This window comes from Phaenicophaeus curvirostris, chromosome 6 (genome assembly GCF_032191515.1).
Source record: "Phaenicophaeus curvirostris isolate KB17595 chromosome 6, BPBGC_Pcur_1.0, whole genome shotgun sequence".
NCBI classification, from domain to species: domain Eukaryota; kingdom Metazoa; phylum Chordata; class Aves; order Cuculiformes; family Cuculidae; genus Phaenicophaeus; species Phaenicophaeus curvirostris.
The window spans coordinates 11,116,308-11,140,418 of NC_091397.1; the positions used below are offsets into that span (position 1 = coordinate 11,116,308).

The 24,111-nt window shown below is 37.3% G+C and overlaps 1 protein-coding gene across 3 annotated transcripts in view; it reads left to right on the forward strand.

The window, feature by feature from the left end:
- ZMYND11 (zinc finger MYND-type containing 11) overlaps positions 1 to 24,111 on the forward strand; it is a 108,238-nt gene that overhangs the window by 44,009 nt on the left and 40,118 nt on the right. For all 3 annotated transcript variants that reach the window (XM_069859326.1, XM_069859327.1, XM_069859328.1), the window contains exons 2-3: positions 1,726 to 1,860; positions 19,616 to 19,775. In XM_069859326.1, the coding sequence (XP_069715427.1) occupies positions 1,745 to 1,860; positions 19,616 to 19,775 (276 nt within the window). In that variant the 5' untranslated portion in view covers positions 1,726 to 1,744. The remainder of the gene's footprint in view (positions 1 to 1,725; positions 1,861 to 19,615; positions 19,776 to 24,111) is intronic.

Sequence of the window (24,111 nt, forward strand, 5' to 3'; positions counted from 1 at the left end):
GTAATGTCTTTATGTTCTGTGAGATGAATGCAGAGGAGCTCACAGGGATACAGGGTCTTCCCCCACTATTCCCAACAGAGGCTTTCTTTCTCTGAATAGTTCTTAGGCAAGGCTATCTATCGGCTGGCACTCCTATCTGTATGTCTGTCATATTCCCTTTTATCCTTCCCTAAAAATGTATTCTTGGCCTTTCTTTTCTGGGGGATCCATCCAGTTGCCCTTGCTTTAAATCCCAGTGGGAAGAGCTTTCTAAAGCAGAAATGTGGGGTCCATGCATGACCACACTGTGTCTCTGTGAGCGCTGCTCTCTTCTGCCCTCCCCTGCTATCTCCAGCAGCCAGAGGTACCTCACACACGATTGGCAACTCGATGTGCGCCTATCACTTCACATCATCTTTTTTATTTTTTTTTCAAATGGGCTGCATAGCATTAAGTTTAATGTTGTTCAATCATTTTTTTTCCCCTTAATAATAGAATGTTACACTTTTTTTTCATTACGACTGTCGAGCACATGAGAGTCACTGAGCTAATACTGACTCTGAAACTCAACAGTCTTCTTAGACAAGTACCTTTAGGTCCCATGGACTTGAAAATTGCATTGCTGCAACTGATGGCATATTTGAATCTGTTTAATTTTTGTGAATATGAGAGGAGGGACACTTAATACTTAAATTCCCATTTTTTACATTGCACAGATGGTGGTTTTTGCATTTTTTATATTATTTTGGGTTACTGAAATTAATATTCTGCTAGTTACAAGTATCTGCATGCATACCAGAGTTCATTTTGAGGACAGAGCTCTAAAATAAATTATAGACCTTGGTAGCTGTCATAAATCAGTCATCTTTTTCATTGAGAAAGTGGTGGCACTGGAAGAAACTTATTTAGTGATCAAAATGCATCATTAAGCTTTAAAAAAGGGATTCTGTGCCTGTAGTAGAGCTGTAGGCGATTTATGGCTTATATGAACTCATTGCCTTGAGCTTTTGGAAAATTTGTAAACAAAGCCAGATGCTCATTATGTTCCCATTCAGGGTTGGTTAGATGGGTAAATGCCATCAGAAGCACTTTGGTCCTGTTGGGTTTTAGCGTGTTACAGGAAATGGAATTCCTCCAGAATATTTTTTTATGTATTTATCATCCATGAAAATATGCTTCTAGTTTGTGCATGTAGAATGGATTTTTTTAAATAGTTGTAAATGATGAAAATATGAAAGTAATACTCTGGCAACTATACTGTTTACTAAACTGTGGGTCCAGCTTTTTCTCTGTGTCAGAGTTCATGCTTACACTGTGTGATGTAGTCAAGCACCACTCACCCTTTTTAAGGGCTTGGGGCAATGCAGGAGGCTGTGGAGGCTTCAGGCTACGGTAGGTTCTGCTTTTTACCAAATTTTAGGAAACTGAGATGTGAAATAAATGACTTTTCATAACCAGTTTGATAAGTAGGTAACTGCTGTAACTTGTTTCACTTAACTAAAATTTGTTAACTTTTACTGCTCACCATTTGTCTTCTGTATAGATTAGGTGATGTGAAAGGGGTTCTTGTAAACTATTTCTTTTCAGTTTTACTGCTCTTTAAGCATAAGAACACATGCTACTGTATACAGATTGAGTTGCTATAGGTTAACAAAAATTTCCCTGTAATCTTATTCATTACAAGATGATGATTTTGTATGTAATGGTTAACTTTTTGGTGTATTTTTTTTTATTTGTTGGCTGCAGCTGACCGAGTAAACAGGTCATGGCACGCTTAACGAAGAGACGACAGGCAGATACAAAGGCTATCCAGCATCTTTGGGCAGCTATAGAAATAATCCGGAACCAGAAGCAAATTGCTAACATTGACCGTATAACCAAGTAAGTGATTCATTCCAAAACCAGTCTTGATGAGGGGGAAGGCTGATGCTATCAAAAGTCATGGGAAACAGGCAATAAACATTGTGAGAGGCTGTGAAACAGTTACATGCACTTCTGTGTTAGTGATTATCTAATTATAAACAAACTTACAGAACTGTATACCTAAAGATCCTAAAGTGAGATTTAATCCATTGAATTGAGGTCTTGTTCACCCTGTATTTGTTTTGTATAAGCGTCTCTATTTAATATTCAGTATTCTAGTACTTGAACTGAGTTTAGTGTGTCAGAGTTATACTCCCTTGGTAGCCTGGTCAAAATGCAAGAAATAAAACAGTTAAGGAGAGAAGGGCAATAAAATCTGCAAATAATCTAATTCTTTAAGTAGATGTGATAGGCCAGTGGAGAACTCATTTCCAGAAGGAAAGATAAACCTGTCATGTTAGGTTGCTCAAACAAATAAGAAGCCATATTTGCTGAGATTAGCATAGGATGCTATTAAAGAATACATGAGATGGACCATCTGTGCCTAATTCTATTGTTAATGCTAAAATATTCTTTAAAATGTATTATGTGGTGTGTACAAAAAGAAATAGATATTCTTTGTTCTATGGAGCTTGCAATGTGTAGAAAGGTCTACAATGTTAAAATACCTTTTACAATAGCTTGGAGTAGCCACTGTAATAAAAATGGAGGGAGGTCTTTGTCAAAGTAATCAATATGAATAATTTAGAAGAGCAGAAGTAACTAGTTGGTAACTCTTCAATTGCCAGAACCAGTGTGAACCAATAACAGCTACAGGGGGGAATTCTAAACAGTACAGGTGACTAAAGAAGTGAAAATCAGAGCATGGTCCACTGATGGAGTTTGGAAGCTCTGCAGTGGAAGTGACAGGCAAAACTGGGTTCGTAAGTAGAAGAAGTGTAACTATTCAGGTTCTCTGAACATAGTGAACAGTAAACAGGGAAAAGAAAAAAGCTGATGTCCCATATGAATTAGTGTGTACCTGGCTCCTTCAAGAAAGAAAAATGCACCATTAAACCAAAAAACACCTTGCAGAGATAAAGAGTTCCAAACAGGCTTAGGAGAGAGATTGTATTTTAGGGAATTTGATTTTTGAGATGTGTGGTTGGTTGAACGTGGTTGGATTCCAGGTGCCCACCAAAGTGGACAGTATCAGTCGTCTTCTTCAACTGAACAGGGGAAAAAAAATATAACAAAGGTTCCTGGGTTGAGATAAGGACAGGGACAGATCACTCATCAGTTACCATCATGGGAAAAGCAAACTCCCTTTAGGGAAAAAATAATTTCAGTTATTACCAATCAAATCAGAGTAGGATAATGAGAAATAAAAATTAAATGTTAAAACGTCTCCCCCCAACCCCCTTTTTCCTGGGCTCCTGATTTTCTCTACCTCCTCCCCCCGAAGTGGTGTGGGGGCTGGGGGTTCTGGTCAGTTTATCACATGTTGTCTCTGCCACTCCTTCCTCCTTGGCAGGGGACTCCTCACACTCTTCTGCTGCTCCAGCATGGGGCCCCTCCCATGGGAGGCAGTCCTCCATGAACTTCTCCAACATGAGTCTTTCTCTACAGGCTGCAGTTCTTCACTAACTGCTCCAGCATGGATCCCTGCCATTGGGTGCAGTCCTTCAGGACAGACTTATTACAGTGTGGTTCCCCCATGGGATCACAAGTCCTGGGAGCAAACTTGCTCCAGCTTGGGCTCCTCTCTGTCCATGTGTCCACAGGTCCTGCCAGGGTCTGGTTCCAGCATAGGCTTCCCATGAGGTTACAGCCTCCTTCAGGCATCCACCTGCTCTGATGTGGGATCCTCCATGGGCTGCAGGTGGATATCTGCTCCACCATTAACCTCCATGGGCTGCAAGGAGGACAGAGGGACAGCCTGCCTCACCATGGTCTTCGGCACCTCCTGCCCCTCCTTTTTCACTTATGTTGGTGTCTACAGAGTTCATTTTCTCACATATTCTCACTCCTTTCTTCTGGCTGCTACTGGTGTTGTGCAGGTTCCCTCTTTCTTAAATATGTTAACCCAGAGGTGCTACCACTGTTGCTGATGGGCTTGGCCTTGGCCAGCGGCAGATCCATCTTGGATCTGGTTGACACTGGCTCTGTCAGACGCAGGGGAAGCTTCTAGCTGCTGCTTACAGAAGCCACCTCTGTAACCCCCCCAACTACTAAAACCTTGCCACGCAAACCCAATACAAGTTTGCATTTGTGTTTCAGAGTGTTTTAAAGCGTATATATTTGCATCATGTGTCCTAGGTGACAAGTGGGTAAACTAATGTTATGCACTTTCCACTTTAACATTTCAAATTACTTGCTCCAGGCTGTATATTAGGTGAGCTTGTTAGCTGTTTATGCTCTTTATATGTTATAAAGGGAGACAGGCACATCTAGCTGGGGATTCATCCCACTCTTATGAGTGATGTCTATTTTAAGATAGTGCGAATAACATTTAGCTGGGTAAAGTTAGGTAAGACAAATCCTATCATTACAAACAAGGTTGAGAAAACAAGTAATTATATACTAGAAAAAGAAGTATTGCTCTTGGTAACTGAAAAGTAGTTTCATTTTTTAAAAACAATCTAGATCCAGATTGTATGACTCATCCATAATCAGAAGAAAAATAAGTGACTAAACAGAGATGCAAACAGCCTTAGCACTTCAAGAAAGATGTGTAAGGTGTTAGCAGTGACGAGTAATCTAAAAAGTGCTTGGACCTTGTAAATGCTCCTCATGCACATCAGGAGCAAGAGTGATAAATACTCATCTAGTTTCTATTATAGGATATTTTTAAGGAGGTAGCTTTTGAGAAAGCAAAGATAAAGACCTTTGAGTTACTTTAGAGTACTAGTTGTTGATGAAGAAACATGGATAACTTAGTAAATCATTGTGCATATTACATAATATTAAAAATAAAGTTCTGAAATTAGCCAGGCGTCAGAATATCTCTTATGATGAAAACTGAGCAGCTGTTGTGTTCTTCCAGGTTCAAAGATCATTTGATCAAGTACAACTGCAGTGCCTTAAAAGATAAACCAGTGTTTGGACACATAGGCAAATGTATGAATAATAAGAAAGATCAAAACTTAACAGTGGGCAAAAGTGAAAGTTATGACCATATTTACATAGTTGGAGCTAAAGGGAAGATTCTCATTCTTGGATAAGTAACATTTTTTTAGAAGTGTTAATAACCCTTGGGATTGACTGAAGGAGCGACTTTGCATAATGCAAGTATTTGCAAGTAATAATGACAATGGAATTTATGGAAGCATGTCTTATTCTTGAGTAAGGACACAGAAAAACAGCAAGATAATATTTTTTTTATAAATACACGTCTAAGGTAAGTGACAGTCATCCTACTGTGTCATATAGTGGATGACAAATGTGTACTTTCAGAGAACTTCACAAGTTGAAAAGGTGGTTCTTAATTTGATTTTCTTTTTTTATTTTATTTTTGCCATAGTTTGAGGGCTCATTTATTGCTAGAGACAGGCTGTTGTGTATATTTTATCACCTGTTAGTCCAAACACCTTCAGAGCAGAACCTCTATTACTCCTTTTTTCATCAGGTGATTTGGTACTTTTAGGCAAATCTGTTTATTTGCTTTTCTCTTAACTGGCAGCTCAGCATGATTTTCTCCCTCTTCCTAACATATTCCTGTTTATCTAATTGTCTTCTTGCTTTTCTTATTCTCTGGGTGCTGAGTAACAGCCACTGTACGTATCAAGGAATATTTTTATGACTGGGAAGGAAATGCTGCTAATATAAAAAGAAGATTAATTGTTTGTAGATTAGGAACTGTTTCAACTCAATGTGTAAAAAAGACGAATTTCTATGTCGCGTTGAAATACATAAAATGTAAGCTGTGCTCTTCATGTATAATTCTTAAAAAATACCTGGGGTAAAGAAGGACTTCAAGAAGATACTGGCAATGGAAAGTATGCAAGAAAAATCTATAGAACTAGCCACGCATTTTCTGTAGAGAATAGAAGAGTAGGAGGACAGCGTAGGAGGAACCAAGAGCACTAGAAGGTGCTTCTAATGTTACCAGGAAAAACCTATAAGGAAAAAGTCCTTTCAATTAAAAGTAGACTAAATCAAATACACTTTGGTTTTTTAAATTGTTGAAGGGGAAAGGCAGGGATAGAAAAATGCATGATGAGGAAGTGATTGAAAACTGTCTCACACTGGGGAAAGGGTTGCTTAGAAAACTTGAATACACAAGTTCAAGTCTTTAAGAAATTAGTAAGCTTACTGAACTTCTGGCAGTTATTCCAGAAAAGTCACTGTGTGCAGAGAAGTATTGAGAAACACAAGAAAGATGTCTACTTTTGAAGGAATTAACAATGTGAATAAAAATGGCAAGAATGTCACACTGTTAATTGGAGTATTATGTAAGTACTGAAATAAATGCAGTGGTAGGGAAGAGACCACATCGCACAGACTTGATGTTCCAGAGAATAAATAAAAACAAAATCAACAAATCATTATATGAAAGAGATTCTGCAGTTTTAGTGATTATATGTAGGGGTACAATGTAGTTGAAAAGGTACTTTCCATTGATTGGAGATAAGCATTTTTAAGTAGCTTAAGCTCCTAATTGAAGGACTGAAAGCCAATACTAACAAGAAGTAACAGCGTAGTGAATATAAAGGAATTAATACTAGAACTGCCTTTTGAAGAGAACTTAAAATATATATGTAAGTTCCTGTCTTTGTACGTAGGATTCAGTGTGTTCAGTGCATTTTTATCTCATGGTGAAGCTCATTTGAAGGCAACAGTAATATTTCTATCAAGTTATGCAAAATAAATATTCTCACTTGGCTTGTATTGTCATAGTGTGTCTCAGGTCAATGAATTGTAATAATTTAAAAACTACCAGAAATATCTAACATTTCTAAACTATCAAATTACTTAACAATAAAATTATATTTCTAAGTGGTATTTATCAAGATATATGACTTATTTTTCTGTCCAGACTTGATGTTGGGATAATTTGACCCTAACATAACAATTCTTTAGATGAGTACTATTGGTATTAGTTACGCTGTGAACACCAGCGCAGTTTAACAAATTCTCATACATAGAAGTGTGTTAAAAACTATAATTATGCTTCGACTTTCTAGTTTTTCTTTATTAATTTCTATCTGGTTTGGATTTGGGGTAACCTCAAAAATTGATTCTATGGAATAAAATGCCTTAAAATACACTGGGAAAAAGGCATGCATATTTAAATAAGTCGGGTAAGTTATTGACACTCAATTGCATAGCAAAGCGATGAGTGTTTCTGTACAAATGTGTTTCTGAAGCTCTTTTTCTTTGATTACTCCAGTCCTCCAGTTTCTTTTATAGTGTTTTCTTTAAAATTCCCTTAAATGTAATTGGACTCTCAAGATTTAATTAACTATTTATTAAATATTTAACCATTTTCTCTCAAGGTATTGGGTTTCCTCAGTAGCAATTTATGAACATTTCATGATCCTTATGATTAGTTCAGAGTTCATTATGTATTAAGTTAATGTTACTAAAACACCCAGTTGACAAATGTGGTGTTCTAGAACTGTTAAGGGGAGCTTTCAAGATTTTGTCATTGTAAACAGATAATAATTCTGGTTTCTAAACTATTTAGTGAAGACTAATATGAAGAACCAGAACATAATTCTTTTCTTCTGTACTTGCTTCTCATTTTTATTTTCTCTCTCCCTTTCATGAATTTCATAATTTATTTAGTTGATTGGGTTGTCTCCCTCTGTCTTACAAAGGCTGGGTCTATACTGTCCTTGTGTACCGTGACCTGTCACCATCTGGGGCAGATGTGCTGTGACCACATTGCATTGCCATTGGCTCATTAAGTGTTTCTTTGGCCCTGACGTATTCTTTGTTTGTTTTATGTGTGTGTGTGATTCTTCAGTTCTAAGCACCCAAAATAATACAGCCCACAGCAATGCTATTCTTGAAACTTGAAGGTAGAGGCATGGTAGTTTGCCATCGGGGATGTTGTGAAGACATGTGAGGATACACGGCATGCTGGAACAGTTATGGAGTGCCCTTGGCAGAAGGAGCCAGTCTTGGCATACTTTGCATCCACATTCTCTTAACAGGAGCAAGCTAACCTCTTGGCCATGCCTTACCTTTTTTCCTGGAGGAATAAGTTGCCTTTCTCCAGAATGGGTCCTGAAAATGAGTTAGTTTGGGAATAAAACAGGGCGCGACTGTAGTCCATAGGGCAGAGATATCCCAGCTTTTAAGGGGATGACTCTGATGGAAAGACTGCTAGCTAGAATAAAACTGATATGCTGTAAGTGGAGAATTGATGGGTTTTTTTCCAAATAGAGCGTTTTTGTTATATTCTAATTTAATGTAACTGCAACAAAGTCGGATGATCTAAGAGAAATGAGCAGATTCCAAGCCTGTAAAGAGAAGATTCTGTCAGTCCCCTGGTAGCTTTGTGCAGACTGACATTAATCAGCACTGATGGGATAGCATGCCAGAAGAGAATTACTCAGTATGAAAGATTACTGTAAAATGATGAGATTTTCTGGTCCCGCACTTGAGGTGGAGTTGCTAGGGGTTGTAGATTGAGTATGTGACCCTCTCAGTTTGACATTTAGTCCTGAGAGGGGGATTTCTTCTCCAAATATCACTCTATGAAATTTCCCCAGTCAATCTCCGAGTAGTTAAAGTTAAGGGCCTCTCCCATCTATAAATCTGTATTTGTTGCCTTAGTTCTGCAGTTCTCTTTTTAGGCTGTCTGCTTTAACAGAAAACAATTTCTAGAAGCACTGATTAAAGCAAAGATGAGAATGAGCAATTTGCACAGGTAGAGAATAATCACAAGAGAGTACAAATAAGAAAATGAGCAATTTGAATGGGTAGGGAATAATCATACACATCTATAAATAAGAATATGCAATGCAGTGGCAAGGAAAAAACATTGAAAGAACAAGATTCATGCAGTATTGCTTATTTGAAGCTCAGAAACTTGTTAGAAAAAATCTGTAACTATTTATAATGCCTTTGATGAAAATTTAGGTCTTCCTAGTATTTTACATATGGCAACTAAATAGTCACGCATAAACAAAACCAGTAAGCCATGAGAATGATTAGGAAAGCAGATGACTCTGGATTTATAGCTAGATAGTCCTGTTGTTTAACTTTACATTAGCGGAAGCATTGTAGCACCTGGTATGTCTTTGATTTAAATGAAAGCTTAGAAAGTTTTTCTGCTCTGTTAGTTTCTTATACTTTGTCCAGCCATTTACCTAAAATAGCTTGTCTATTTTTTACTGGAGAGCAGGCTTATCTGAAAACAATTATTTGAAGTAAAACATCCTCCTGTGACACAGAAGAAGGGAGCGGTTGCTTGTAGTGTTACTGACTACTTTTCTACATCTTTTTTTGTGAAGCAAATAGTGTTACTAAAAGCAGCTCTTCAGAATTGGTGTTCATCAAACCCTGATCAATTGAACTGTGGTGGAACACGTCAACATTGAAACTCACATAGGAAAGCTCACATAGTGCAGTGAAGTTTTTTTTCCGTGCTGTGCAGTGTAATTGCAGTTTATAACTATGCAAGGGTAAGCAAAAGTGTGGAGTACGAAGTCCTGCAGTAAGAAATCATGTTGTACTTCCTCAGCAGGCCACATAGCTGCTTCTAGTGGCAGCCTGTCTATTAAGCGTTCACCCCTGCAAAAACTGAATTCTGTTTGTATTATGTTGTGTTGGCTTAGTTACAGATATATTCATTAGAGAAAACAAATACAGAAACACTAGGTGGTGACAGGGTAGGAAATGCTTTGTTTTAAATTCCTCTTTTCTGTTATAGGCAAGGACAAGGCGCTTCTTTGTGTCTGACCACACTACGTCAATCTCCTTTTGCCTTGCCTTGCCTTGCTTCCTCTTCGTTGTCCCCTACCCCTTTCCCTTCCCCATCCCCTATCCCTGCCCCTTCCCCAGTAATAAAAAGGCTGCATATGTGCAGGAAAGTATAGGCAATCTCACCAGCTTTTGCATCATCACCAATATGCAGTTTTACTGGTAAATTTGCACTGAGACTGACCTATGAGATAATGTTCAGCAAGGTCATAAGATTTTTTTAACATCCAGATTCACAAAAATGTTGAAGAGAAGTGAGGAACTAAGGTAGCATTCATATTTTATAGGACCCTTAAGAAATGATGGATTGTCATCGACTGCACAAGGAACGTTCACAATGGCATACCTTCGTTATGTACAATTGTACAATTATGCAGCAATTTCACCTGTGTTACCTGTAGATAACTATTTGTTGTAAAGGTTTTATCTGTTTGTTTATATTGTGTTTAATCTTAATTTTATTTGTGAATTCATCATGATTTTCTGTTTTGGATATTATGTAACTCATATATCACTTATATTACTGGTCCGTTTTAAGAACTACTTTAGCACATTTCTTACTAAGGAGGGTGGAAGCAAGAAAGACAGGAAAAAAACTGTAAACTTTTCTTGGAAAAAGGGTTATAAAGAACCTAGCTGCATTTGATCTGAGTAGAGTAGAATTAAAATTTTGGAATTAGTATATTTAGTTAAAATGTCATCTTTAGTTTATAATGCATATTAATAATTACTCTTTTTTCCCATCGAGCTCTTTCCTTAATGTAGATAATTTCTTCAATTTGTGTGATGATTCCGTTTAATCACATTAATTAAACCGGCTAAAAGAATACACAAAAAGAAGTCCAGATATGTTAAGAAGCATTATTTGTGTTTTGTTAGGGATAGTTGTTTCTTCAACTTGGTACTGAGCCACTGTCCCATCATGTGTCAAAGAAAACTGCTACTTGATTTGCTGGATCTGCGTTTTACTGCTGGCTGTTTTAAATCTAATGCAGTGCTTGGTGTAGAAAACTCTTCACCATGGGACTGACAGAGATCCCTCCAGCCTTGCTACATTCTTTCCTGCTTTGTAATGACTGCGTGGAATGGAAGGGATGGTGTAGCTGGCTGTGCAGCCATTATGCCTGTAGCGGTTTTGCATAAAAGGCTATTTTGTTGAGGTTGAGGTGAGGCTAAATTCTTTTTCTGTTTTCGTTGGTCAGAAATATTAACACATACTCATCTAGATCCAACAGTTAATTTTGCAAAACAATAAATAGAGTTACTCAGACGTTCTAACAAATTTTGCTTGATCAGTTTTCCTTATCTAATAATTCTGCTCTTGTATGGTACTGCTAGTAAGGCAGTTTTCTTTTTTCATCTCAGAGGTCAGCGTTCTTCATCAATGCAGTAGGTGAAGTCATTTCTGTGCTAAGCACGAATATGAGTGGTAGATAAAATTATTCACACTAACAGCACAAACACGTAGTTATTAACAACAACAATACTCCTTGTTTGATGTTTGCTAGTGACTGCAAACTCATTTTAACTCTCTTTACTGTCTGTTACTATAAAAACTGTGATATTCAATGTTTAATACTTTCCATGGAAATAGATGCAAACTATTAACCTCAGTATAAATACTGAGAAGGAAAGTGGTGGAAGTGTAACTGATTTGATAGTCCCTATCCCCATTTTCGCTTTAATGAATGTTCTCATGTACTCCATACTTTTACTAATAATGGTGTTGAAGGTTTTTAAGTTTCCACAGAAAAATAACAGGCTATCTTTAAATCTAATTGCTAAAAGCAGAACAATTTATTTTTAATGTCACACGCGGTATTGATTTTTGCTTGAATCGTAACATCTTTGTAATACTTGAAAGTGAAACTTGTAGCTTATGTTTGGTCTCTTTGCTGTAAATAGATGTGGCTTTCCATTAGAAGTAAAAGATAAAATGAGTGTGACATGGCCATTTGGCAGTTTGTTATCTGGTCTGAAGTGCTCATCAAGGCTTTCTCTGTAATCAGTGGAGAGAGAATGATCTCTAAAGCAGTATTCATGCCATTTATTTTAGGCTGCGGTTTCATATTGCCATTCATATAAACAATATCATAACCAAACGCAGCAGCCCTGCCCTGATGGCTTTTCCAGCCATTGTGCTGTTCCCTAGCTGGTAATTAGGGGAGCATTTGTGTGACAGTGTGATGATTTTGAAACTTGGCCAAGATAAAACTAATCTGAGCAAAGAAAAGAAGTTTTTGTTAGGTTTAACTCAGATAGGAATGGAAATTAAATTAGATCAAAACCACTAAAAAACTGAATCACATTTGAACGTGTATTTTTTAAGCATGTTTTGAATTGAGACGCTCAATATGAACTGACTAATATTTCATTTGCAAGGTACTAGCCAGGTTGTTATATTCTGAGTCAGATATTACTTGTTTCCCTCTTCAGTACATCCACAGAAAAGTGCTGGATGGAACAGTGGCTCTGCATAAACACAAGCAATTGTACCCATGCATGCAGTGCCCCTGAATGATCAGTGCCCGTTTGCCAGTAGTGCTCCATGTGCACATGGGTACGTTACCAGCAGTATCACACACGACTTTTTAGGAAAAATGGGACTAGAGACCTTTTTTCAAAGAAGTTTCTCCTTACGAAGGTGGTAGTAGTTCTGACAGGGAGATTTGTGTTGGTAAGAATTGAATAGCTTGATACCTTAATTACTTGCTTTTCATGGTCATATTGATGAGTTACACAGTCTTAAGTGTGTAGTGAAGTTGTGTGAATGAGAATTTAAATTAGTGATACAAAGAATTACCCAGTTAAAATTACCATAGTTTTGACAGAAATGACCCAGGTGATTAACATTGTAGGAAACTGCTGTGATGCCTGGAGTATGCACAAACAAGGATGCTCCTTAGCTTTGTTTTAGCAGCAGCAGAGGAATGATCAGGCAATTCTGAGTTTCGTTGAACTGCTGGATCTCACTGTTCCCCTATCAAGTTTTTATGGATTTTTTAGTTTTATAGGAAAACTGCATAAAATCAGATTCTGTATTTATGCAAATGCTGTTATTTCTAGACCATGAAAGAGAGATGAAACAAATTTTAAAAACATTTCCTACTTCGATGGTGTATGTGTCTTCAAAATGAATGTTGCAGATACTGTTGTCAGAGGGGAAACAAAATTCATCACTTCTCTGTAATTCAGTTTCTCTGTGTCCCCCACTTGGAATTTTGGACTGCTTGAAATGTAGATCATATAATCAGTGTTTTATTGCAAAGGCAACAGCTCTGTCAATGTCTGCATGGTCTGTGCAGGATGATGTTGGTATTTGGGGTGCAGTGGGAATTGAATGCAGCCTGTTCAAATGTTTTTCTTTTTATGAAGTGCAAGTATAGAGGAGAAATGTCGTGCTTTGATTATCTTAGTAAATTTAATCCATAATTGAAACTTCAGAAATTGTAAACATATCAAAAAGTATCTTAGAAAACTAAGGTGTACCCCTACATCCCCACTGTAAATATTTCTACTTTTTCTGTGTGTCTGTATTGTCTTCAGCTCTCAGAATGGTTCTCAGTTTCCGGCAAGCAGGGAATATGTATTTCAAATATATTGTTGTGAAATGCAGATACCGATAACTTTTGTGAAAGTTGAGTTGTGCCACAGTGCTACATTTAGTGAAAGCAGGCAGCCTGTGCTTCCAAGTTGGGACCTGGAAACACAACTATGAGAAGAAATCTTCACCGGGCGCTCCACAAGGATAGCTAGTGGATTCCCGAGACTTAAGTCTGGGTATTTCAAGATATGCTATGTAGCTTTTCTTTGTTAAAAAAAAAAAATCATTTAAAAAGTCATAGCTATCTCTTCAATTTTTATTCAGTATGTCCAAGTGACCCATTCTTTGCAAATTAAAAAAAAAAAAAAGTAGTGCATGGGTCTCTTATAAAAGTGCTGTCATTCCGTGCATCTAAAGCAATAGGCATCTTTTCTCACCAGAGGCAGGAACACAATATAAAACTCAGAATAGATTTTTAGCTGCTTTTCTTCCGTTTTATGTATTATTCCTTAAGGTCTGTCCCTGAATCTAGGACATTTTTATATACCTGTAGGTAACATTTAAAATTAATGGCAGTCTTTCAGTTGAGTTCAGTGGAATCTGCCAAATTTTATCAGATCTCGGCTGTGAGATGAGTATGCGTACGGGGAAGCCTTAAGACCTCTGCTTCTCGCTGTGGGAGCTGCTTAGCAAATAGGCTGCTGCCAGCAGACTGCTACTTGCCTTCATGCTGTGGAAGGTGGAGGCATTCGGCATAGACAGAGATAATTGATCAGACCAAGATTACAGTGTTTGCCGCTAAAATTAGCATCTACCTACACTTGTCACACTGTTGCGTTTTATAAAAGGCAGCTATTTCCTATATGCATTTTACTTTAGTCTTTTGCAGAGGTGCTTGCCATAGCATTTTTTCAGAGTCTTTCTCTTGATGAGTTGAGGTGGCTGAAAATGCAAATTTTCAGAAAACTGAGATTCTGTTTTAAAATGCCTGTGTCAACTTTCCGGTTTAAGTAACTTTCTTATGTCCTTCCATGGCCAGCTTTGTTTTTCTGGCCACCATACAGCTGCATCCATGTAAACCATTTGCCGCATCTCAGGAGAATGCAGTTGAGTTCAAGAGGACTCTTTGGGGGCAGAGTTAGCTATTTATTGTGCATTATTTTGTGGTCATAGATATTAAGCTCTTTTGGACAGGATTTGGCTTTGTTGTGGCTTGCAAAATACCTAGCAGAAAACTTGTCAGCCCTGTGACAGCTGTAGGCAAAAAGTTCACCATCTGATCCCCTGCAAATGCCAGCTACTTTTGTATCTGTTTTGCTCCCATGGTGATGGCAGCTTTAGGATCTGCTTTCTCCACACCCTTTCAATCAAATCAAGCCTTTTCCCTGAGTTTTAAGGTACATTATAAAACACATGCGTTAGATACAGGTTTTGAATAGAGAGACATGCTAACACCTCGTTAGCATGTTAGCTAGTTTGAGAAAAGAATTATTGAATGTTTTAGGCATGAATTGCTCATGTGATGACAGACTGTGGTACTTGTGTCTTCTGTATGTTGGGCATGCAAGCAGTTTAGAGGTGTATTACGGTGCTCCTGCAGTCCAGTTTTGTTCAGCAAAGAGATGTATCAAGATCCAGTTGCCACTTAAATGTAGCACGAGTTAGGAGAGCTCCTGCAGTTTGTTGCTGTGAAGAGAAAGAAACTCTGGAAGGGCACGTACTAGGTTTCCTTACGTGGCAGTCCTCCCCATGATTGCAATATGGCTCAGGTGGGGGATGCAGCAGATGGTTGTGGGATTCCTACATGCTGTGAAGCCTGGGAGGACTGCTGGAGTCCTCGTCTCCAGCTGTGGTGACCCCTTGGGGAGTTCCTGTTGTGTCTGAGAGGAGGTCAAGGTTTTAGGATGAGTAACAAGAATACAGTATATAAACAGAAGAATATGTTGATGTTTTATGGCTGCTAAATTTGAAAAGACCTGTCTTCTGTTTATCTGCAGTCCCAAATAGGTTTAAAATTGTTGTTTCACATTTTTCTAATTTGGTATTTTGTTTGCTAAATATGGATGAGCACACACACAATATCTACAAATGAATCGATGATTATCCTTTCCCATTCTCCTCTAAATGTTTTCTTTTGCAGTCAAGACAGCTGTACATATATATTGGCGCTGTGCACATCTAAATTTACCTGATTCTGTTGGTAGTAACTTTTTTCTGAAGATCAACACATTTACATTTACATTTGACGGTGTGACGATGCTGAAGTTTGTTTAAGGGTGATAATGAACAACGCACATGCTAAAGATTCTTATCCTGTGTTTCCCAAGTAGTGTTGCAATGAAAACATGCTTTAGTTGGCTTTTACAAGTTGATTACAAAATCTGTGATTTTTCTGGATTTTCTGATTCTTCCATGCTAATGTCAAGGCTGCCACTTTATAAATGGAGGAAATGCTGACCTATAAATACTCTGATATGGAGTAGCAGTTCAGTTGCTTCTGTATCGTACAGGCAGACGTTCTCATTTGCTGAGACGTGGAATTTAACATGTAGATTATCAGGCCAAACCTCCTCTTTCCATCAGACAGACCTTCATTTTATATAGCAGGGATTAACACAGTTAAATTTTTTTTGAAACCGTTGTTTTAGCCTCCTATCTGATTAGGGCTGGTTTGCTGATTTAGGGGATTTTACATTGTCTCCATGCCTTATTCTCACCCATTTGAAAGGGTATTTGCTTTACTTCTCAAGGCTGGCTACATAATAGCAATATAGGGATTGAATTACACTTCCCAATCTGTTGGTATAGAGGACTGTGCAAAAGCATAACAAACCAGTATTGCTTCAACTCCTTGTCTCCAAGGTGAGGCTAATCAGCTTTTGTTGGACACAGCGATCGGGGATTGCTTTCTCTCTCTTACTTGTTTTTAACTTCTTGGTGCCAGATGCTTCAGTGCATGCAGTGCCAGGAAAAGACTTGCACTCACTGGATTAGTAGTGTCACTCCTGCACAAAACCATTTCAGTATGGTTTTTCCCTAATTCAGTAATGAGTCTAATGTGGTAGTTAGGACTCCAAATATGCTTTCTGTCTCTAGGCTGGAGTTTAACTTACTTTGTGTTTCCAGTGTCTTTCACAAGTTGTGACAGTTTTTCACATTTCTTTATTAAAGAATTTTAACTGCCTTTTCTGGTTCAAATCCTTTGCCATAATAGCTTCTTAGTTTAACTGCCATCCTTCTGGCTGAAAAGAAACAAGATAGGATTTCATCCCATCCTTGCCAATGTTGTTTTATAGTCCTTGTTAATATCTAGCCACGTACAGTTAATGGGTTTTAATATTAGTAAAAGCTCAGGGGGAGGGAGCACTTTTCTAACAGCCATTCTACTGTTTGAAATGGAAACATTCTCTCTACATGTGTGTGCTCTCCTATGAAAGCTGATAGCATTTTACTGTAAAAATGGAAAAAGTAGCCCTTGTGCATCTCCGGACTGCACAGTCTGAACATTGACCCAAGTATTCTTCAAAAAGCCGCTGGGGATTTATTACTCCTGATTTACAGCTGGAGAAAATGAAGAGACTGTTTAGTTGGTGGCAGTACATTCACTCTGGTTGAGAGCACAGATTGGATTTGCGAAATGGGAGATTGTGTGCTTTGTGCTCCTTTTCACTTGTGCACACCCCGCCACAGTTAAAATAGGCAGATTAAAACTCTTAGCTGATTAGAGTGGGTTTAAGGCTTTTTGGTTTGTATTATGTAGCTGTTCTCTTCAGAGATGTGAGCAAGCAATAATTACAAAATGTGTAGCTTACGTTCAAGAGCTTTGTTGCACTGTGTTTCTGCAGCTATGGATGATGCAATGCAAAATACACAGTTTCTTCAGCAGGATGCACTGAAGATTATGGCACTGTGTTAATAGTTTATTTCTGTTCTCAGACTTGTATCAGCCTACCATATAACTGTAGGGATATCACTTCCTTGCTCTGTGCCTGATTGGTTCTATCAGTAAAATGGGAAGAATGATAGAACCTATTCTCAGTCTTGCAAGACCTATTAAAGACTTGAAGAAATTGCAGAAGGCATGCATGTTGTGGCTCTCATGCGGGGGCTGTTAGTGCAGAGTAAAAATGACAATTGCTGAAAGCCCATTAAAGTTAGCAAATGTTGACAAAAATAATTTGCACTTCGAAAAGCTAGTTGTGTTTGCATAAATATGTGCACATGCGCATACACACACCTGAAATATGTGTAACATGAGTATATAAACAAATGAGGTTTTTTGCCTCTTTCAAGCAGTTTTAAAGCTTCAGCACATTATGTCTCAGCATACTCATGGTGTTCACTTGCACTCTGTTTGAAAGCAAAGTAACAGATTTGAGTCTGTGTGTTTAAGACCTTGGAATTTGGAGAACTTGGGGAAACTAATGTATATGGTTTAATATCACTTCATCAAGTTCTCATGTTCAGTTTTGTTTTCTACAGAAACACAGAAGGATCAGGTTGAGCAGATGAGCATCCACCCAGTGTGATACAAAACTGAGCTGACGTGCCTGTCCTCAGTCATTGTTTGGACCTTGATCATTTTTACTAGGTGGCATAAGATTCATGTGTATTAGCTTGAGTTACAGACCTGCACAGAACTTCACATCTAATTACTTACTTCTTATACAGTGGTAGAACGCACAAATCAACCAAACTTGGACCATGTTGTGGTAGACATTGTAGACAATGTAGAATATAGTAAATGGCAGCATCTGTCTGTAAGGGTTTTGCACTGAAAAAAATACCCAAGATCCTGCATGTGTGATGCATTTACATAAATGCCTCTGGTAGAGGGCAGAAATTTATAAATATCCTCTGTTGCTCTGATTATTGTATAATTTACTACACAAATATCTGCTTCTACTCAGTCAGAATTTTCCTATATGATTATATGCATTTAGTTTTCTTTAGAGCAAAACAAAAAGATTCAGTAAAAGCTTGAGAAAGGATGCAGGTTTGGAAAATACTTTCATGCATCCAGAACAATAAGTTTGAGAGTCCTATGTCTTCAAAGAGGAGGGTTAGTTGAAGAGTTGAGTGGTCTTCATCCCTTATTGTAAGTTTGTAACTTCTAAGGCATTAAAATTTCCTGTCAGGCATGTTACTAAAAAAAAATCTGAGCTGATGTAACTTCCTTTATCATGTGATGTTACTTCTTTAAAACAAATTTCCTCAAGTTTGCTCCTGATACTAATTATATTTTTTGAGATGTTTGTGATGGCAGTCACTAAAGCATTATGGTTGCTGGAATTCATTATCAAGCACGAAATGGAGGATATTACAGCTGACAGATTTGTCTTAAAGCAGGCAAATTACAGATTCTCTCCTAGGAGACAGGTAAAGGCAGAGTACCTGGAGAAAGAAAAATGGGAGAGAAATTCAGTTAGCCCTTTAACTGTAAGGGAGTTATAGCTAGAAAAATAGGCCCACAAAAAAGATATTTCCGATTGGTTCCAAGTCAATTCACTTATCTGCTGGTTGACTGCGACTACAGCTTGCTTCATTTCTGCATGTGCAGTGGCTCACAGATATGTTCTTGGAATTCTAGTAAAAAAAAAAATTCTTAAGTGTAATCATCTTAAACCAGTGAGGTTGTCTTTTTTGAGAGAAAATAATTTTGTTGTTTACTCCCAGTTAATATTTGGTGTTGATCTGGGAGTAAATTATACTGGGTAAAGGTCAATTCACACAACTGAATCTCTTATACATGCACAGTTTATGCTATATATGTTCTCATCAGTGCAGTAATTGTAGTGTGATCACTGTCGTTATCTCAAGAAGAGGAGAAGAATCACCTAGTACTATAACTCCAGCTATTGGGGTTTCATGTGTGATGCATCAATTTCACATTTTTTCAAATGTGTTGTACTCAACGAGCATCACAGATTCATTGCTACATCTCCAGCCTCATATGGGTGCTATAGGAAGTATGACAGAAATGCAAGTTTCAGTTAATACAAAGAGGTCTTTTTAGGGTCCCAAATGGATGTGAAAGTTTAGCAGAGAAAAGCCCACGTAATGCACCTCTTAGTTTTGGAGTGTGAATTTTTTTTTTACTGTGTTACTACTCATCTATGTGTGTGTATGATAACTTCAAGAGGAAGAAAATATGATTTGGAGTCAAGAGGGGAATAGTGTAAATTTTGAGAGTTCAAAAACAACCTAAAACTTAGACTGTTTATTATTTTTAATCATTTTTAAAGGGTATTTTTTACTGTTGTATTTTGTAATTTAACAGTAGCACTTACAGACTTTTTTTTGCTTTATGTGCAGGTATATGTCTCGAGTCCATGGTATGCATCCAAAAGAAACCACACGTCAGCTGAGTTTAGCAGTCAAGGATGGTCTTATTGTGGAAACCCTGACAGTGGGTTGTAAAGGGTCAAAAGCTGGTATTGAACAAGAAGGATATTGGTTGCCAGGAGATGAGATTGTGAGTATAAAATCTTTGCAAACATAAATCACAATTTCTGGTATTTTAGCATGAAACTTGCTTCAATTCTTATTTAAAGTTATTTATAAGTGCTGTGTTGCTGCTTGTGAACAAGGAAGTAATGCGTTCTTAAATACTTTTAGCCTTTTCTATTCCATAGAAGCTGTTTATTCTCAAATTCTGAGTTTTCTGGCAAAGTCCTTTGCTCAGTCGTCCCTGACTTTTATGTAGTCTTCTCTGTTCAGCTGTACAGGAAGACAGTAAATATTATTGGTATTACTTGAAATCCTCAGACATCCTCAAAGCCCAAAGACAGTATCTTTAAAAAAAATGAGAATTTTGTATTAGTCTTGCTTTAATCTGAATCTGAGGAACCAAGAACTCCTGCTTTTCAAAAGTGCAAGAAGAAGTTGTACATTTATATACAAACACACATGAAAAAATCTGGTTTGCAGATATTTGTGAACACCAGGGCATTCAGTTAGGAAGGATTTTCTTAGCAAATTAGTTACAAGCATCCAAGCATCATTCCACTGGATGTGTAGAATAAATATTTCAATCAAGTTACACAGGTTGAAAGTTACGTGAAGGGGATGAAACACGTTTTTTCTCCATCCCTCCATAGCTGCGATATTATGCACTCACAAAGGTAATTGAGAATATTCTCATAGACCAGGAAAAAAACTTGCTCAATTGCTTTGCCTTGTTCAGAAGCCTGATCTCTGTATTTACAAGCCATGTTTTCATTATTTAAAAAAAATAGTTTGGCAAAGTTTTGAAGTACTTGAACTAGGAACCGTGGCTTTGAAATACAAATTGCTTAACTACTGGCAAAGTAGACAGCATTGTCTCAGACATAGATAATAATTTAAATTTTGAGGAAAAACAGAAGAACTCTATAGGAAAATAAATTCTAAAACCCACTGAAATACTCACCACATTATTGCAGCCATCAATAAGATCCTGGAAATGAAACAACAGGTTATTTTTTTTTAAAGAGAGAGAAAGTGGAACCAAGTAGTGTCCATAATAGAAAACATTATGTTTAAAGTCAGTTGCAGTAATTTAAAGTATTGAAGTATGTATTTAATATACATTATGTCACTGTTAAGATTGTCATTCTGATTTTCTGATTTCATTAGAAACTCTCAAGGGAGCCTTTAAACAGTATGTAGCTTTTTTTTTTTTTTTTTACTATTCCCTCTGGGAATAAACAACTTGGCTCTTCTAGATATTTCTTTTGTCAGTTTTATCTGTTCAGAGGTGATGTAAAGTTTGAGATCTGTAATTAACTCAAGTATTTGATACGTTTGTTTCCTCTACTGGTGAAAGGAAAAATAAAAGAAGAATCAAAATGCCCCACGAGAGCCATTTCTTGAATAATCATTCAAAAAATGTTCCTGCTAATTATTAGCAGCATTTTTCTACCAAAATTTGTTAGATAACCAGCACGTAAATTCCCACTAAGTCATTAAAATTACAAAATTATTTTATCAGTGAATGAAAAGAGTTGCCTTTGACTTGACTGAAGATGCTGCTTAAGTCACATTATGAATAGCCCTTTGGTTGATTGTATTTTCAGCATGACTGCTAAGCACTGATGCATTGTGCTGTGTCCATATATCTGATGGCCATCTCAGTTGTTCAGAACACCAGTGTGCACTTGACTTAACAGTTTTATGCAAAAATAGGCATCAGCTCTGAGTCAGCCCATGTTTCAACAGTACTCAGCCTCTAACATCTTGATCCTAATACTGAATCAAAATGCTGCAGACACAAGAAGCAAAACACATTGACTTAGTATAAAGCCATTTTCTTTGTTCTTTTATTCAAAAACATTAATGAGTAACAAAGTGTCACTGTCATCACTCAACATCAGATCAAGAATTTTCCATTCTCCAGCAACTGATGTGGACCCATGAGGTTTGATATGTTCTATGCATTGGATAGTTTTAAGGATGCTTTTTCTGCACTTGATCAATGTAGTTCTTTGTAATTCTGTACTGCTCAGGTCTGGTACTGGTGACTGTTGAACCATGAGCTCAAGTTACATTTCATTGAGGACAAACACACAAAAGTCTCTTTGGAAATCCACTTGTAGGAGATAGAACTTTGTGAAATAGGGCTATTAGTGTCGGAACAGGGATTTCAGGGTCATGAAATGCAAGCGGCTGCAGACAGACCCTTAACCCAATTGTCAAACTTGGTTTGACTGGTAATACAGGAACATTGAAAGTTCATAAAGTGCAAGAGGAAGACTTGAGAACTGATGCACCACCTATTGACATCAATACAAAAATTCCCTTGGATTTTACCTTGTTTTCTAGCACCACAGTGAAAGCCATTAAGGACCGGCTGGTTCAAGGAGTTAGCAAAGGGACATATTCCTGTCCTCCCTCCTCCCATTTTTTATTTTAGTATTTTCTTGATGTTTCTTTATTTTTTTTAAATTTTGGATCTAAGTCTTAGCATTTTAAATCCATATTCAAGTAAATTAATTACTGGCCTGGCTGCAGAACTGCTGAGCACCTGTATCTATGACTTTTATAGTTGCCTGCTATAGACTGCCACAAGGCCTGGAAGGACTGGCTTTAATTACAACTATTTTCTGATTGCTGAATGGTAACAATAATTAAAAGCATGCAGGTTATGAAAACGCAGCTCTACTTGGAAAAGATTTATTAGAAAATCTGTGGTGCTTCCCTGTGGGTTTCAAAGATTTGCCCAATGGGTTGTCAAAATAATATATCCGTGCAGTAAGGACACCATCTCCGATAGGGTTACAGTTGGCCTTCAGAGGTATGTGTTAAAAAAATTATGCTACTTTGCTGAGTATGGGAGTACCTGAGTAAGTACCATCAGGTAAAAAAAATGAAGCAAAGTCTCATATAGAGAAATCATAAAGAACAAGCTGAGGTGAAAAGATAAAACAATTTGAGGACAGGAGGAGGCCCTTCTAAAAGGGACAACTCATGAAAATGAATGTTCTGAAAAACTAGAAGAGAGAATTATGAGATTTAAAAGCGTATAAAATTGTTCTCTTTTTCTCTCAGATATATGTGGGACAAATATTTTTATGTAAGGTACTAAATTTAAAATATGGGATCAGTTGCCAAGCATACTACATTCCGGCTGATATTTAAGGATTGGTACCTATACAAGAGCTTTAGTGCAAATATTATACTTCTGGGGCTTGTGCAGGTACTCGTTGTGTTTGCTCATTTGCCATCTGTACAGATGTTTTGCAGATTTTCAAAATGTGTTCTCATCTTACAGACTTTCTCATCTTGCAGATGATTAATGCATTTGACACAAAATAAATGAGAGAAGACATTATTTTCCATTGCTATCCAGGATTTTAGTTAGGAATCCTGTATTTTCACTGTTTGTCGATGCCATTATTATGCAATTCAACAAAATCTCTGCAGCTTCTTGCCTTGAAAGGGAAATGTCAGTCCTGAGATCCGGTAATGGTACTTTTCTTTCTAAAAGCTTTATTTCTATTTCTCACAGAACTTACGGAATTCAGAAGTTTTATTTGTTATTAACATTAAAGAAAATATCTCCTTGCTCTTTGGGTTTAGAAAAAAAAATGTAAATCAGTGTTGTTAACTATGTTTTCAATGCAGTCAATAAAATAGAAGGGGAATGTAGTTTTTGAAGAAAGGAATTATGAATCTCGTTACCTGTTCATTTCTATTTTCAGTTATGCCATGATTTTTATCTTCTTCTATCTATGTAAAATAGTGGTCGGTCTAATCTCAATAAGAGAAATCAAACTGAAGCTGCAGTGTCATGTAGCATTATTGGGGGTTGGATACAGTTCTTAAGAGTTAGTTTACATATTTTGTGATTTTTCTACAGACAGTGTGCACAGAACTATTTTGAGCATTTAACATGCTAATTGTTCTCCTCAGGATTAGTCATAAAACTGCAGTGACCCAGAGAGAGGTATTATGAATGTATAACTTCAATTTACATGTGTTCATAAAGCCAAACAATATTGCATGCTTCTTGAAATGGAGAAGTGTTAGTGACATGGGTTCATTGTTTGCATCTTAATGCAACATATCTGATAGCACCGCTGTGGTGTAAAGTTGGTTCATAGTGGCCAGCTTCTCTAATGAGAGGTGAAGAGCAGTTGTTCACGCCTACTTAGGGCAGTGTGAGCTGTTTATTCAGTGATGAAGTACAAGGTGATTATGTTTTCATGAAGTTGCTCTTTTACAGTTCTGTTTTCTGATAATTTAATTAATTGCATATAGAAAGATCAAGCAGCTCTTCTGGCTAGTGAAGACTGATATTTAGTTACAGTCATTTTCCTGTGCATTTGGTC